At 37.7% G+C, this 16679-nt stretch overlaps 1 protein-coding gene across 2 annotated transcripts in view; it reads left to right on the top strand.

The window, feature by feature from the left end:
- Positions 1-16679, top strand: part of LOC128643646 (gasdermin-E) — a 257302-nt gene that overhangs the window by 67260 nt on the left and 173363 nt on the right. For both annotated transcript variants that reach the window (XM_053696473.1, XM_053696472.1), the window contains exon 2: positions 10878-11112. In XM_053696473.1, the coding sequence (XP_053552448.1) occupies positions 10896-11112 (217 nt within the window). In that variant the 5' untranslated portion in view covers positions 10878-10895. The remainder of the gene's footprint in view (positions 1-10877; positions 11113-16679) is intronic.

Here is a 16679-nt window from a genome sequence, read left to right as displayed (position 1 = left end):
ACTTGCACAAGCTATCGCTAACCAGAAAAAGATCAATTCTTGACAATGATTTAGCGGAGCTGGAGAAACAAGTATAGTTTCGATCATCCGGATGACGAGATCTCCAGATATCTTTTACTGCTAGATTTTGAATAATAGTATTGAACAACTTTGTTTCTAGATTTTCTTTTTTTTTTTAATTTCTTTTGAAAAGTGCCTTGTTTTAATCTATCTAAGGGATACCGGGGGGGACATATTAAAATCCCCTGCCAGTATCAGATGACCTTCTGCCACTTGAAGGATTCTAGCCTGGAGAGACTCCCAGAATTTTAGGTCAATAATGTTAGGTGCATAAAGATTGCACAGAGTATAGAAAGAGTTTGCTATCTTTAATTTAAGAATTAAAAATCTACTATCTGTGTCTACTATTGTAAGTAAAGTTTCGTAAGTTAACTTTTTTCCCTAAAAGGATTGCAATTCCTTTTTTTCTATTGGTGGAAGAAGTGGTCACAACCTCGCCCACCTAGGAGGATTTTAATTTCATAGATTCTTCTAAGCTCAAATGTGATTCCTGTAAAAGCGCAATACTTGTTTTGAGTTTCTGTAGATGTGCTATAATTGTTTTGCGTTTTAAGGGCGATGTAATGCCCCCAACATTCCACAAAGTCAACCTAAGCTGATTAACCGTGATCATTTATTTTACTAAAAAAACATGCATAAGAAAGGACAGGAGGGGGGGAAGAGAGAAAAAATTAAAGAAAAGAAATTAAAATTCACCCGACCCCCCCCCCCTCTTCTCTGGGAGGAGGAAACTTATCTGGTCCCATACCGTCAAGGTATAATTTATTAGAATAATGTCCATGACTTAACCCCTTAAGGACAAGGCCATTTTTCAATTTCTTTCCTTTAAGGACCAGGGCTATTTTTACATTTCTGCGGTGTTTGTGTTTAGCTGTAATTTTCCTCTTACTCATTTACTTTACCCACACATAATATATACTGTTTTTCTCGTCATTAAATGGACTTTCTAAAGATACCATTATTTTCATCATATCTTATAATTTACTATAAAAAAAATATAAAATATGTGGAAAGAATGAAAAAAAACACACTTTTTCTTACTTTGACCCCCAAAATCTGTTACACATCTACAACCACCAAAAAACACCCATGCTAAATAGTTTCTAAATTTTGTCCTGAGCTTAGAAATACCCAATGTTTACATGTTCTTTACTTTTTTTGCAAGTTATAGGGCAATAAGTACAAGTAGCACTTTGCTATTTCCAAACCATTTTTTTTCAATATTAGCGCTAGTTACATTAGGACACTGATATCTTTCAGGAATCCCTGAATATCCCTTGACATGTGTATATATATATATATTTTAGAAGACATCCCAAAGTATTGATCTAGGCCCATTTTGGTATATTTCATGCCAACATTTCACTGCCAAATGAGATCAAATAAAAAAAAATTGTTCACTTTTTCACAATTTTTTTCACAAACTTTAGGTTTCTCACTGAAATTATTTACAAACAGCTTGTGCAATTATGGCACAAATGGTTTTAAAAGCTTCTCTGGGATCCCCTTTGTTCAGACATAGCAGACATATATGGCTTTGGCGTTGCTTCTTGGTAATTAGAAGGCCGCTAAATGCAGCTGCGCACCACACGTGTATTATGCCCAGCAGTGAAGGGGTTAATTAGGGAGCTTGTAGGGTTAATTTTAGCTTTAGTGTAGTGTAGTAGACAACCCAAAGTATTGATCTAGGCCCATTTTGGTATATTTCATGCCACCATTTCCACGCCAAATGCCATAAAAAAAAAAAAAAAAGTTCACTTTTTCACAAACTTTTTCACAAACTTTAGGTTTCTCACTGAAATTATTTACAAACAGCTTGTGCAGTTATGGGATCACCTTTGTTCAGAAATAGCAGACATATATGGCTTTGGGAGCTTGCAGGGATAATTTTAGCTTTAATGTAAAGATCAGCCTCCCACCTGACACATCACACCCCCTGATCCCTCCCAAACAGCTTTCTTCCCTCTCCCACCCCACAATTGTCTCAGCTATCTTAAGTACTGGCAGAAAGTCTGCCAGTACTAAAATAAGGTATTTTTAAAAACAAAAAAAATTGTAGCATATTTACATATGCTGATGTGTAGGGTCCCCCCCCCCCAAACAGCTCTCTAACCCTCCCCCTCTACCCAGTTTACTAAAAAAAATGCTTTTTTTAAAAAAAAAAATGTATTGACTATTTCTGTAGTGTAGCTCCCCCCCCCCAAGACCAACCCCCACCCCTCCCAGATCCCTTAGATGCTTTTTTTTTATTATTACATTTTCCAACTTTTTATAAAATCATTTTCTGTAGTGTAGCCGTTCCCAGCCGCCCCTGCCCCCCCCCGCCTCCTCTTCCTGATCTATTTTTGAGGTCTTCTAGTTTAGTCTGCATTTTAACTAGTTCTTTAAAGTTTTTCTCAATCCTAGAGACATTTGAATTAGACACGTCCTCTAGGTCCGAAATTCTCTGCTCAGCTATTTGCAGTCTGTTAGAGAACTACCTAACTTCTGTCGTCAAGGACAGAATTTCTTGTTTAATTTCAGTTCTTAGTAAGTCAAATTTTGGTGTTATAGCTTCTAAGATGCTAGCAACTAATGATTGCGATTCCTGGGTAGACATAGAGTGGGCATTAGAGTGAGTGGACTCAGAGTGAACCTCTACCAGAGTCTCTGTAGGATTTTTGTTACTCCGTTCCTTGTGCTTGGATGCCATGCTTGGATTAGGCTTAGACGTGAAGGAAGGTGAAGTGATGTATTTATCCATATAAATTTAAAAGTGAAAATCCAAGATTAGAATAGAGCCGCCATCTCTATGTGAAGTGCCAAGATTTATCAAAAAGTAGTGAGGGTTAAGGAGGTGCGAGTTGTGCAGGGAAAGAAGGAGAGAAAAAAAAGGGGTGTTCAATTAATTTGTGAAAGAAATAGACCAGAAGGTGGCACACAGCACTGGAAGGGGTCCAGTAGTTCGGCCTTGGATATAGGGCTTTAAACTCTACCAGTTGGGCTCTAGACCCGCTATTAGGTCTGCAAGACTTAGGCAATTCAGGGACCCCTTTAATTAAGGTGCTCTTGGATTTACATATATTTAGAGGATATACACTACTTAATATAGTGAATCCTTAGAACTCGGCTCCTAATATAGCTTTACTACTTAAGCAGCAAGATATTAGATATTTGAATTAGAGATCTAGCGAACCAGCTGAGGACGCTTATCTGATCTACTATTTCCCTGTTACTCAGAATCCAATCTGATATGTGATCTAGACCTTGGAATTATCTGATCATGAGTTTAATGCCAGGTAAAATTCAAACAAAGCCTGCTAATCAGCAATATGCTAAATAGCTGAGTCCAGAAATATACTTATACGATATAAACTGCTGAATTTACTGAAGGGAGGGTATATGCTTCCTACCCCCTTATTCAGATGCAAGTAGGACATATTTCATCAGCAAGAGTATACATAGAATTACCTCCACTGAATACAATCAAGTTAACAATACATTTATCAAAAGCATACCAACTATATGTGCCATATAAATGAAGAAACAAATAATATTACATTATTCACCTTTATATGCCTAAAGTCAAGGAATTCCGCCAAATCTGTTTATTTGGAGAATTGGTGTTATAGATTAGACTTAATTATTTGAAAGAATTTTTAATTTAATTTCAAAGGGTGCCTCTAAAATTAAGTGCCTAAAGAAAATGATTCACACACAACTTAATATTTTATACCGTGCAAGGCCCACTTCCCACTATATATGTGGACTTTAAGTCATTTGAGATGATAATTATTTGGGTTCTGACCCCTCAATAATATATAGAACTAAATCTAGAATCACGTGGAATTATTTAGCCCTTAGGATAACCAGGAACATTTATTTTATTCATTTCCTTTTTTTGTACCTTTCCTTTAGTTTTTAAGTGGCTAGAAAGGGAATAAAGGAGAAGTTATGACCTTTTAAATTAGCCAACCTAATACCCTTCAAGAATTTTTAAAGCTTAGCCATAGAGAAAATATAATAGCTCAATTGTATCAGGTTGACTGGGTTATTTGCTACTTTGAGCAAGAAAAAATTGAACCCTGTAAATCCTATATAAAAAAGCTAGAATTAAAAAAACATTTCAACATAGGACAGTACAGTGAAAACTTAAGATTATACAAGCTTGGTCAGTACTAAGCTTAGTTGACCAAGGATAGCCCATATATAATCATGTGAAGCCATATGTTATCAGAGAAAAAAATACTCCCCTAAAGAGTTCTATAGCAAGGAGGGAGATTCTGTCCTTTTACTTTTAAGTCCAAAACGATATTATTTGAATGAGAGCAATATTGTGTAACCCAGACTGGGATATGCAGATTCAAGACTCCAATAAAAGTTACTTCGTGCTTTATATCCCGTTTTTTTTCCCCTTTTTTTTTCTTTCCCTTTTCTCTCCCTTTCTTTGCGCTGTCCCCTTCTCCCCTGCTCCTACTTAAAGGGGGGCTGGAGAAGGTGAATACTGAAGGCTTTATTGGGAAGAAAAAAAAAATTCCTTTTGCTCTTCCTTCGGTGCAAAAATCACAACAATGCCTTAATAGAGTCCCTCAGTATATTAATGGCGGTTAATTCCTGTTTACTCTAAGGTCTTATTTGTTTTCTTTCCCTTAAGCGTTCAATTCCAGCCTCCCCGTGCAAGTATGGCAGGGAACAATAAACAGAAAACCCCCAGTGATGCAAGTACCAGTACGGCTGCTAACGGCTCACTCACCTCTCAGATGATGAAGATCTCCAGAGAACAACCCACCTCACTCCGCTATTCTGCGGTGACTAAGATCAATCAAAGAGTTGACTTATGGTGGTAAAAGATTGTCGTCCCCTAAACACAAAACCCGTAAGCGAGAGGTTCTATCAGGTGAGCAGGCAAAGGGGTTAAATTGTAGCAACACACGGTATTCCTTATTTTAGGCTATCAAACCCCCTCACACAGCACAAGTGGGAGGGGGGGACTGCTGCTATGTGAATCAGGTTCGACTGGACACGCTGGAGTTTGCTTTACCTGCCTCCCGCACGCAACACCCGTGGGGGGAGGGCTTTACCAAGGGGCAAACACACTGCTGCAGGTCAGGTTTCGAAGGTACTTAACAGTACTTACGGCTGTCTATCTACCCCCCTCACGCAGCACCAGTGGGAGGGGGGACTGCCAATGATGGAATTAAAATCTTCTGGAGCCCTGTCCACAAGATGATATACGTGGGGCTCCAAAGTAAATACTCTAAGGTGCAGGTTGGTTGATGCGCTCCACGGGTCCCTCAGGGCGAAATCCGGCCCTGCTACAGAAACTTCCCCAGTCACCAGGGGGTCTGGCGTGATTTAACTGCCAAGGGCTCAGCTGCAGGGATCTGGAGGCTTGCAAGCGTGACCTGAGCGCAAGCTCCTCCTCCGGAACCTGTCGGAGCCTTAAGGTTGTTTCTAATAGAAATATTAATCAGGAAATTGTTGTTCCCTCCCTGTGTCCTAATCCTTCTTCTTCCAAAGAACGTTTGTTACACAATTTGGATCTTGTATGTGCTCTTAAATTCTACTTTCAGGCGACTAAGGATTTTCGCCAATCATCTGCCCTCTTTGTCTGTTTCTCTGGGAAACGTAAAGGTCAGAAAGCTACTGCTGCTACTCTGTCTTTTTGGTTACGAAGTATAATTCGTTTGGTTTATGAGACTGCTGGACAGCAGCCTCCTGAGAGAATTACGGCTCATTCCACAAGAGCCGTTTCCTCTTCTTGGGCTTTCAAAAATAAAGCTTCTGTGGAACAAATTTGCAAGGCTGCAATTTGGTCTTCTCTACATACTTTTTCCAAATTTGATACTTTTGCCTCGGCTGAGGCTACTTTTGAGAGAAAGGTTCTTCAAGCAGTGATGCCTTTTGTTTAGGACTGTCTGTCTTGTCCCTCCTATTTATCTGTGTCCTCTAGCTTGGGTATTGGTTCCCAACAGTAATTACTCAAGCCGTGGACTCACCATATCTTAGGAAAGTAAAACAAAATGTATGCTTACCTGATAAATGTATTTATTTCCGGATATGGTCCATGGTCCCACCCTTTATTTTAAGACATTTGTTCTTTTGACTATAACCTCAAGCACCTCCTTGTGTTACTCCTTTTTCTCCATTTCCCTTTGGTCGAATGACTGGGGGTTGTGGGTAAGGGAGTGATACTTAGCAGTTTAACTGCAGTGCTCTTTGCCTCCTCCTGCTGGCCAGGAGAGATATTCCCAACAATAATTACTCAAGTTGTGGACTCTCCGTATCCGGAAATAAATACATTTATCAGGTAAGCATATATATATTTTTTTTAAACAATACAAATTGTGGTGTAGACTGTCCCTTTAAAGAGATTAGTGAGATGATGTCATTTTAGCACTACTGACCCTCCAGTGGTGTTAAACACATAAGGGTTGATTCCAATAATTTAGGAAAATGGTATCTAATGATTTTCTACAGGTCTAGGGGGATTTTTGTAGATACATAATTTGATGTATAGGATTGTAATCAACTCCATAGCAAATGTAATGAGTCACAGAGAACTGCTGTGCAGCTGCCCCTGCTGATTGTCGCAGTGGCCATATCCAATCGGGGTAACGGTACTCTGTGGCTTATGATAGGAACTTTTAATTATGCAGTTTTTAATCCCTTTTGAAAGGTTAAACACATACATTTGTACGGTTGGTAGTGTAATAAACTGATTAGCTCTAATGAATTAGAGAACGCAATTGTTGCACTATAGTGTCCCTTTAAGCCAGGGATTTTGAACTCAAGTCCTCAGACATCCCTAACAGGTCAGATTTTCAGGATTATCTTGGGTGAGAGCAGGTAAATAACCATGGTGACTACTCAGCTGATTTGTTCAGACATCCTGAAAATCTGGCCTTTTAGGGAGGCCTGAGGACTGGAGTTTAAAAACCCTGCTTTAAGCCAAGAGATGCTCTATTGAGGCAAAATATTAGAGTTCTGATAACTTTTGACTGGAGACAATAGGCCCTATTATTAAATGCTGGAAAGATAAGGTTCGCTCCAATAAACCTGTTTGCTCAGCTTTGCGCAGAGTGGGCACATACGCTACCCATATTTAACATTGCACAAGCTGCTGCTTGTACAAGGCCACCCAAGCAGGGGCTGTCAATCATCCCCATCACAGCTACTTAACTATCATTTTAGGCTCGCTTGAACCTGAAATGATGAGGTATCAAAGCTGCTCTTGCAGCTTTATAAAAGGGACCCAATGTCAAGAGAAGTTCAGTGCAGCTTTAAAAGTTGAGAGACACTTTTTTTTTATTTGTGCAGAAACCACAGGACAAGCAACTAAGAATGATGTTATATAATACAATACATACAGTATATAAAATATGGTGAGGTAGCTCAGTTGGTAAAATGCCTTGACTACAAAAAAAAAGCCTGTTTAAAAGATACAAGGTCACAGTTTCAAATCCCGGCAGGTCCGACTCAGCCCTTCATCCTTCCGAGGTCGATAAAATGAGTACCATTAAATTGGGTAATAACAACTATTGCTATTCAGCTGCCGATTTTGGTTCATTCCGAGTCCCACTGGGAGAAAGGCGCTATATAAATACTAGTTATTATTATTATTATATATAAAATAACCGCCTCTCCATTCTAAAGCTATACTTCCCACTGTCACTGCAATAATTATTTGCAGCAACAATATAGAGCATATTCACTCTGATCAGATATAACACATTAACTGACAGAGTACTGGAAAAAACATACATTGGGACACAGCTCCGGGTCTTCATGCAGATTAAATTGGGAGGACCCAGAGCTGTTTCCCAAATGCTGTTTTTTCTCTCGTTTTCAGGGTCTGTACCGTAGTGCTGCATCCTTACCTTGCTTCATGAGAGAAGCTGTCACTTGTTAGAGCAGCCTATTAACACTTTGGTTGCCAGAGAAGCATATGGAGCAATGTCAGCAATAGGTTTAATCATCACTGTGGTCTGTGTGCTATTTGTTTATTTAAATAAATGTTTGTCTTGCTCTTTGATTTAGACAAATTTGTTAAGTCATGATTATATTTCAAATATATTAAAAAATAAGAGAATTCTAGTAGTAATTTCATGTTCTCTTAGTAACAAAATTAAATATTACCAAATGTTTTTTTTGCAGAAGTAGATCTGTAGTGTGGTCATTTAGAACCTGCCCATAAAGTTTAGTTAATGAAAATTACTCATACAGATTTGATTTCACAATACATTACTGAAACCCTTTATAGCTGCAGATTGCATATTTCACTATTGTCCTGTCTCCAAGCATTTGCACCAGATCCTCTCTAAAATACTCCAGTAAGTGTAATTTCTTAGGATATCTATCTATTTTTATATAATATATATATATATATATATATATATATATATATATATATATATATATATATATATATATATATATGTCTATATGTATGTGTGATGTTTCTTACTTTAGTAGTTAAATACTAGAAGTTTTTCAAAAGCTAAATGTGTACTTTTTTTTTTTTATACATCCCAAGATTATTTAAATATAACTCAACACCTAAAGATGAAAATTATGTGAATAAATGAGTGTGTGGGTTTTATAATATATGTAATTTGATTTAAATCATTAGTCAGTAAGACTGATTTAAATCATGGTTTTTATTTTTAGAATAATACGTATTCAGATGATTTTTTCCAGTTATATCAGACCATTTATTCATATTTAATCAACTTCATCTGTACTTTATTGGAAAGAGAAAAATAATGATTACATTAATAACAATTGAAATAGTTTTATTTAATTAAAACAATAAAAAAATATCATTTTTAATGCTTGCCCATCCCTCCTCACACTTCAGTCCTTGTGCAGATCTATTCCATTCCAAACAATCTTCTATTCAGTGAGTTTTTTGAAACTTAGTATGGGTTGATTTTGTGTACATAGATTTGCAGGGGAGTAATGGCATTAAAGGGACAGTAAAGTCAAAATTATACTTTTATGATTCAGAAAGAACATACAATTATTTTAACATATTTCCAATTGACTTCTCTTATCTAATTTGCTTTGTTCTCTTGGTATCAGCTGGGTCCCAGAAGAGCATTGCTCTCCTTCAACAAAAGATCTGATAGAGCATACAATTTTCAGATTTACTTCTATCTGAAACCCAAAAGTTATCTTTCATGATTATGTCCCTTTAAGCTCTATTTATCAACCCTGTATGTTAATTTTTTAACATTTGTTTGCTGTTAATGCCTGTTATTTCTGCAGACACAAATTCACAGTTTTGAGAACTAAAAAAACAATGGCATGTGATAATATCTTCAGGATAGAAAAAATGTCCAAAATAATCTGACAGAAACCTTTGGGAGAGCATGCAATTGTGAATGGATTAATGGGATTAATTTATAAAAAAAAATTACAGCCATGAATATACAGCATCTTGCTATATAATTAAAAATCTGTATTTCAGGATAAATAACCTTTGGATTATAATGTATCTTAAATAGAAACTATATTTAGATTGAATTTTCCTCAAAAAGCATTTTATTTTAATAAATCTTCCCTATATGGATATGATCATTAAGGTATGTTTACGTTCCCTTGCACTTTATTTTTTTCTGTGGGATGGTATCATGTACCTGATTCTCTGCATATGAATGACATTTAGTCAGAGATAGAAACATCATTTTTGACTGAAGATAAGAATCATAGGACTAGTCAAGTTTGCCCACATTTCTTATAAAGTGTAACTTTAACCTTTTTCGCTGCTAAGCTTTTTTTCACCCCAGTGCTGAGTCAATTTTGAGCTTTTCTGCAACCTACATTTAAACCCCTATTGTAGTCAAATTACAGAGACCCACACAAATTATATATTGTTTTTTTTCAGTAGACGGCAGATTCCCAATATACCATTATTATATTTATAATTCATGGCACGTGAGAAAGCTATTGCCAAAACAGTAAAAAAAAAAAAAAAGTGTAATTTTTAGGTAGATTTTAGTAAATAATATTGAAAATTAGCCCTGTGAACACTGCTGTAACTGTGATCACCTTACTACATTGTCATCAATTGGGGGGTTATAATGTAGATCAGAGAGGCCCCATTGTGCAGTACATAAACAAAAGCAGTTTTTTTCTAGAAAGGTGTTCACCGTTACCACAGTGATCACCTGACTATACATATTAAAAATATGGACTTGTTTACTGGGAAATAAATGTTATTAAGGGTCTCTAGACATAAACTTTTTTTCATGGTGCATATACAGTACTATTGCAAACCAGATCACTATTTACTTTATTTTTAAATGATCTGGTTTGCATGAAGCCTGGGAGTGCCACCCACTAGGCCACCAATGATCCCCGGCCTGTAGTGTGGTGGATCGCCGAAAAAAGCGTTTGATCGGCAGTCCCTCTCCATGACGAGAAGGGCTCGTTATGCACCTACAGGTAGTGATTCACATGACGAGAATGCCTCGTCATGCACATCAAAGGGGTTAATTAGTACGTAGGATAGCCTTATGCTTACCCCAGGCATTCTTGAAGTCCCCCACCGTGTTTATATTTACTAGTGGAATTTAAATTTATTCCATGAATCAACCACCCTTTCTGTAAAGAAGTGCTCCTGTAATTACTCTTGAACCTGCTACACTTCAGCTGGAGATCATGACCCCTTGTTCTGGAATTGCCCTTTTTGTGAAAAATACTTGAAACCTCAGATTTTTATTAAGCCTTTTAATATACTTGAAAGACTTTGTGACACGTTATAAATCATCATGTTCTGATATTTTATTGATTTTTTATACCAATGCCAGTATTATTATTTTTTCTCTTTTTAGGAAATTTCATAATATAGGATGTTTGCCAAAGCTACAAGAAATTTCCTCAAGGACATTGATGCTGGTGGGGATTTAATATCCGTTTCTAGCCTGAATGATTCGGATAAGGTCCAACTTCTTAGAGTGATGGCAAAGAAAAGACGATTTTGGTGTTGGCAGAAGCCGAAGTATCAATTTTCATCAGTTATGTGCACACTGAGTGATGTACTCACTGAGGCAAAACCTGTTAAACCAGGTAGGGTTAAATAAGGTGAATGTCTGTCTAATAATATCATACGGGATGTGGCAACAGGAGATATCATCTTTATTAGCTCTAAGACTAGTTGCAAATCATAGGACTTACTGTCTTTACCTTTGTACAGCTAATTATGGGAGGTGCTGTTAATAAGCATATCTGATGATAAAAGGTCTGACAAGATTAGATTTTTCTGAGCTTTAGCAGATGGTATTCGTAATATGAAAATATCCAATAAATATCATTGCAGAATTTGGTACAACTGACTCACTAATTAACTCTTATTTCTTTCATGTAATTAGCAAGAGTCCATGAGCTAGTGACGTATGGGATATACATTCCTACCAGGAGGGGCAAAGTTTCCCAAACCTCAAAATGCCTATAAATACACCCCTCACCACACCCACAAATCAGTTTTACAAACTTTGCCTCCTATGGAGGTGGTGAAGTAAGTTTGTGCTAGATTCTACGTTGATATGCGCTCCGCAGCAGGTTGGAGCCCGGTTTTCCTCTCAGCGTGCAGTGAATGTCAGAGGGATGTGAGGAGAGTATTGCCTGTTTGAATTCAATGATCTCCTTCTACGGGGTCTATTTCATAGGTTCTCTGTTATCGGTCGTAGAGATTCATCTCTTACCTCCCTTTTCAGATCGACGATATACTCTTATATATATATATACCATTTCCTCTGCTGATTTTCGTTTCAGTACTGGTTTGGCTTTCTACAAACATGTAGATGAGTGTCCTGGGGTAAGTAAGTCTTATTTTCTGTGACACTCTAAGCTATGGTTGGGCACTTTTTTAATAAAGTTCTAAATATATGTATTCAAACATTTATTTGCCTTGACTCAGGATGTTCAACATTCCTTATTTTCAGACAGTCAGTTTCATATTTGGGATAATGCATTTGAATCAATCATTTTTCTTACCTTAAAAATTTGACTTTTTTTTCCCTGTGGGCTGTTAGGCTCGCGGGGGCTGAAAATGCTTCATTTTATTGCGTCATTCTTGGCGCAGACTTTTTTGGCGCAAAAAATCTTTTCTGTTTCCGGCGTCATACGTGTCCCCGGAAGTTGCGCCATTTTTTACGTTCTTTTGCGCCAAAAATGTCGGCATTCCGGCCGTGGCGTCATTTTTGGCGCCAAAAGCATTTAGGCGCCAAATAATGTGGGCGTCTTATTTGGCGCTGAAAAAATATGGGCGTCGCTTTTGTCTCCACATTATTTAAGTCTCATTTTTCATTGCTTCTGGTTGCTAGAAGCTTGTTCCTTGGCATTTTTTCCCATTCCTGAAACTGTCTTTTAAGGAATTTGATCAATTTTGCTTTATATGTTGTTTTTTCTCTTACATATTGCAAGATGTCTCACGTTGCATCTGAGTCAGAAGATACTTCAGGAAAATCGCTGTCTGGTGCTGGAACTACCAAAGCTAAGTGTATCTGCTGTAAACTTTTGGTAGCTGTTCCTCCAGCTGTTGTTTGTATTAATTGTCATGACAAACTTGTTAATGCACATAATATTTCCTTTAGTAATGTACCATTACCTGTTGCAGTTCCATCAACATCTAATGTTCAGAGTGTTCCTGATAACATAAGAGATTTTGTTTCTGAATCCATCAAGAAGGCTATGTCTGTTATTCCTCCTTCTAGTAAACATAAAAAATCTTTTAAAACTTCTCTTTATACAGATGAATTTTTAAATGAACATCATCATTCTGATTCTAATGACTCTTCTGGTTCAGAGGATTCTGTCTCAGAGGTTGATGCTGATAAATCTTCATATTTATTTAAAATGGAATTTATTCGTTCTTTACTTAAAGAAGTACTAATTGCTTTAGAAATTGAGGATTCTGGTCCTCTTGATACTAAATCTAAACGTTTAGATAAGGTCTTTAAATCTCCTGTGGTTATTCCAGAAGTTTTTCCTGTTCCTGGTGCTATTTCTGAAGTAATTTCCAGAGAATGGAATAATTTGGGTAATTCATTTACTCCTTCTAAACGTTTTAAGCAATTATATCCTGTGCTGTCTGACAGATTAGAATTTTGGGACAAAATCCCTAAAGTTGATGGGGCTATTTCTACCCTTGCTAAACGTACTACTATTCCTACCGCAGATGGTACTTCGTTTAAGGATCCTTTAGATAGGAAAATTGAATCCTTTCTAAGAAAAGCTTATCTGTGTTCAGGTAATCTTCTTAGACCTGCTATATCATTGGCTGATGTTGCTGCAGCTTCTACTTTTTGGTTGGAAACTTTAGCGCAACAAGTAACAGATCATGATTCTCATAATATTATTATTCTTCTTCAACATGCTAATAATTTTATCTGTGATGCCATTTTTGATATTATCAGAGTTGATGTCAGGTTTATGTCTCTAGCTATTTTAGCTAGAAGAGCTTTATGGCTTAAAACTTGGAATGCTGATATGTCTTCTAAATCGACTCTACTTTCCATTTCTTTCCAGGGTAACAAATTATTTGGTTCTCAGTTGGATTCTATTATCTCAACTGTTACTGGTGGGAAAGGAACTTTTTTACCACAGGATAAAAAATCTAAGGGTAAAAACAGGGCTAATAATCGTTTTCGTTCCTTTCGTTTCAACAAAGAACAAAAGCCTGATCCTTCATCCTCAGGAGCAGTTTCAGTTTGGAAACCATCTCCAGTCTGGAATAAATCCAAGCCTTCTATAAAAGCAAAGCCAGCTTCTAAGTCCACATGAAGGTGCGGCCCTCATTCCAGCTCAGCTGGTAGGGGGCAGGTTACATATTTTCAAAGAAATTTGGATCAATTCTGTTCACAATCTTTGGATTCAGAACATTGTTTCAGAAGGGTACAGAATTGGTTTCAAGATAAGACCTCTTGCAAAGAGATTTTTTCTTTCCCGTGTCCCAGTAAATCCAGTGAAAGCTCAAGCATTTCTGAAATGTGTTTCAGATCTAGAGTTGGCTGGAGTAATTATGCCAGTTCCAGTTCTGGAACAGGGGCTGGGGTTTTATTCGAATCTCTTCATTGTACCAAAGAAGGAGAATTCCTTCAGACCAGTTCTGGATCTAAAAATATTGAATCGTTATGTAAGGATACCAACGTTCAAAATGGTAACTGTAAGGACTATCTTGCCTTTTGTTCAGCAAGGGCATTATATGTCCACAATAGATTTACAGGATGCATATCTGCATATTCCGATTCATCCAGATCATTATCAGTTCCTGAGATTCTCTTTCCTGGACAAGCATTACCAGTTTGTGGCTCTGCCGTTTGGCCTAGCTACAGCTCCAAGAATTTTTACAAAGGTTCTCGGTGCCCTTCTGTCTGTAATCAGAGAACAGGGTATTGTGGTATTTCCTTATTTGGACGATATCTTGGTACTTGCTCAGTCTTCACATTTAGCAGAATCTCATACGAATCGACTTGTGTTGTTTCTTCAAGATCATGGTTGGAGGATCAATTCACTAAAAAGTTCATTGATTCCTCAGACAAGGGTAACCTTTCTGGGTTTCCAGATAGATTCAGTGTCCATGACTCTGTCTTTGACAGACAAGAGACGTCTAAAATTGATTTCAGCTTGTCGAAACCTTCAGTCACAATCATTCCCTTCGGTAGCCTTATGCATGGAAATTCTTGGTCTTATGACTGCTGCATCGGACGCGATCCCCTTTGCTCGTTTTCACATGCGACCTCTTCAGCTCTGTATGCTGAATCAATGGTGCAGGGATTACACAAAGATATCTCAATTAATATCTTTAAAACCGATTGTACGACACTCTCTGACGTGGTGGACAGATCACCATCGTTTAATTCAGGGGGCTTCTTTTGTTCTTCCGACCTGGACTGTAATTTCAACAGATGCAAGTCTTACAGGTTGGGGAGCTGTGTGGGGATCTCTGACGGCACAAGGAGTTTGGGAATCTCAGGAGGTGAGATTACGATCAATATTTTGGAACTCCGTGCAATTTTCAGAGCTCTTCAGTCTTGGCCTCTTCTGAAGAGAGAATCGTTCATTTGTTTTCAGACAGACAATGTCACAACTGTGGCATACATCAATCATCAAGGAGGGACTCACAGTCCTCTGGCTATGAAAGAAGTATCTCGAATTCTGGTTTGGGCGGAATCCAGCTCCTGTCTAATCTCTGCGGTTCATATCCCAGGTATAGACAATTGGGAAGCGGATTATCTCAGTCGCCAAACGTTGCATCCGGGCGAATGGTCTCTTCACCCAGAGGTATTTCTTCAGATTGTTCAAATGTGGGAACTTCCAGAAATAGATCTGATGGCGTCTCATCTAAACAAGAAACTTCCCAGGTATCTGTCCAGATCCCGGGATCCTCAGGCGGAGGCAGTGGATGCATTATCACTTCCTTGGAAGTATCATCCTGCCTATATCTTTCCGCCTCTAGTTCTTCTTCCAAGAGTAATCTCCAAGATTCTGAAGGAATGCTCGTTTGTTCTGCTGGTAGCTCCGGCATGGCCTCACAGGTTTTGGTATGCGGATCTTGTCCGGATGGCCTCTTGCCATCCGTGGACACTTCCGTTAAGACCAGACCTTCTGTCGCAAGGTCCTTTTTTCCCATCAGGATCTCAAATCCTTAAATTTAAAGGTATGGAGATTGAACGCTTGATTTTTGGTCAAAGAGGTTTCTCTGACTCTGTGATTAATACTATGTTACAGGCTCGTAAATCTGTATCTAGAGAGATATATTATAGAGTCTGGAAGACTTATATTTCTTGGTGTCTTTCTCATCATTTTTCTTGGCATTCTTTTAGAATTCCGAGAATTTTACAGTTTCTTCAGGATGGTTTAGATAAAGGTTTGTCCGCAAGTTCTTTGAAAGGACAAATCTCTGCTCTTTCTGTTCTTTTTCACAGAAAGATTGCTAATCTTCCTGATATTCATTGTTTTGTACAAGCTTTGGTTCGTATAAAACCTGTCATTAAGTCAATTTCTCCTCCTTGGAGTTTGAATTTGGTTCTGGGGGCTCTTCAAGCTCCTCCTTTTGAACCCATGCATTCATTGGACATTAAATTACTTTCTTGGAAAGTTTTGTTCCTTTTGGCTATCTCTTCTGCCAGAAGAGTCTCTGAATTATCTGCTCTTTCTTGTGAGTCTCCTTTTCTGATTTTTCATCAGGATAAGGCGGTGTTGCGAACTTCTTTTCAATTTTTACCTAAGGTTGTGAATTCCAACAACATTAGTAGAGAAATTGTGGTTCCCTCATTATGTCCTAATCCTAAGAATTCTAAGGAGAAATCGTTGCATTCTTTGGATGTTGTTAGAGCTTTGAAATATTATGTTGAAGCTACTAAGTCTTTCCGAAAGACTTCTAGTCTATTTGTTATCTTTTCCGGTTCTAGAAAAGGCCAGAAAGCTTCTGCCATTTCTTTGGCATCTTGGTTGAAATCTTTAATTCATCATGCCTATGTCGAGTCGGGTAAAACTCCGCCTCAAAGGATTACAGCTCATTCTACTAGGTCAGTTTCTACTTCCTGGGCGTTTAGGAATGAAGCTTCGGTTGATCAGATTTGCAAAGCAGCAACTTGGTCCTCTTTGCATACTTTTACTAAATTCTACCATTT

The sequence above is a fragment of the Bombina bombina genome, unplaced genomic scaffold (assembly GCF_027579735.1).
Source record: "Bombina bombina isolate aBomBom1 unplaced genomic scaffold, aBomBom1.pri scaffold_440, whole genome shotgun sequence".
NCBI classification, from domain to species: domain Eukaryota; kingdom Metazoa; phylum Chordata; class Amphibia; order Anura; family Bombinatoridae; genus Bombina; species Bombina bombina.
This window is presented reverse-complemented; position numbering and strand designations above follow the sequence as displayed.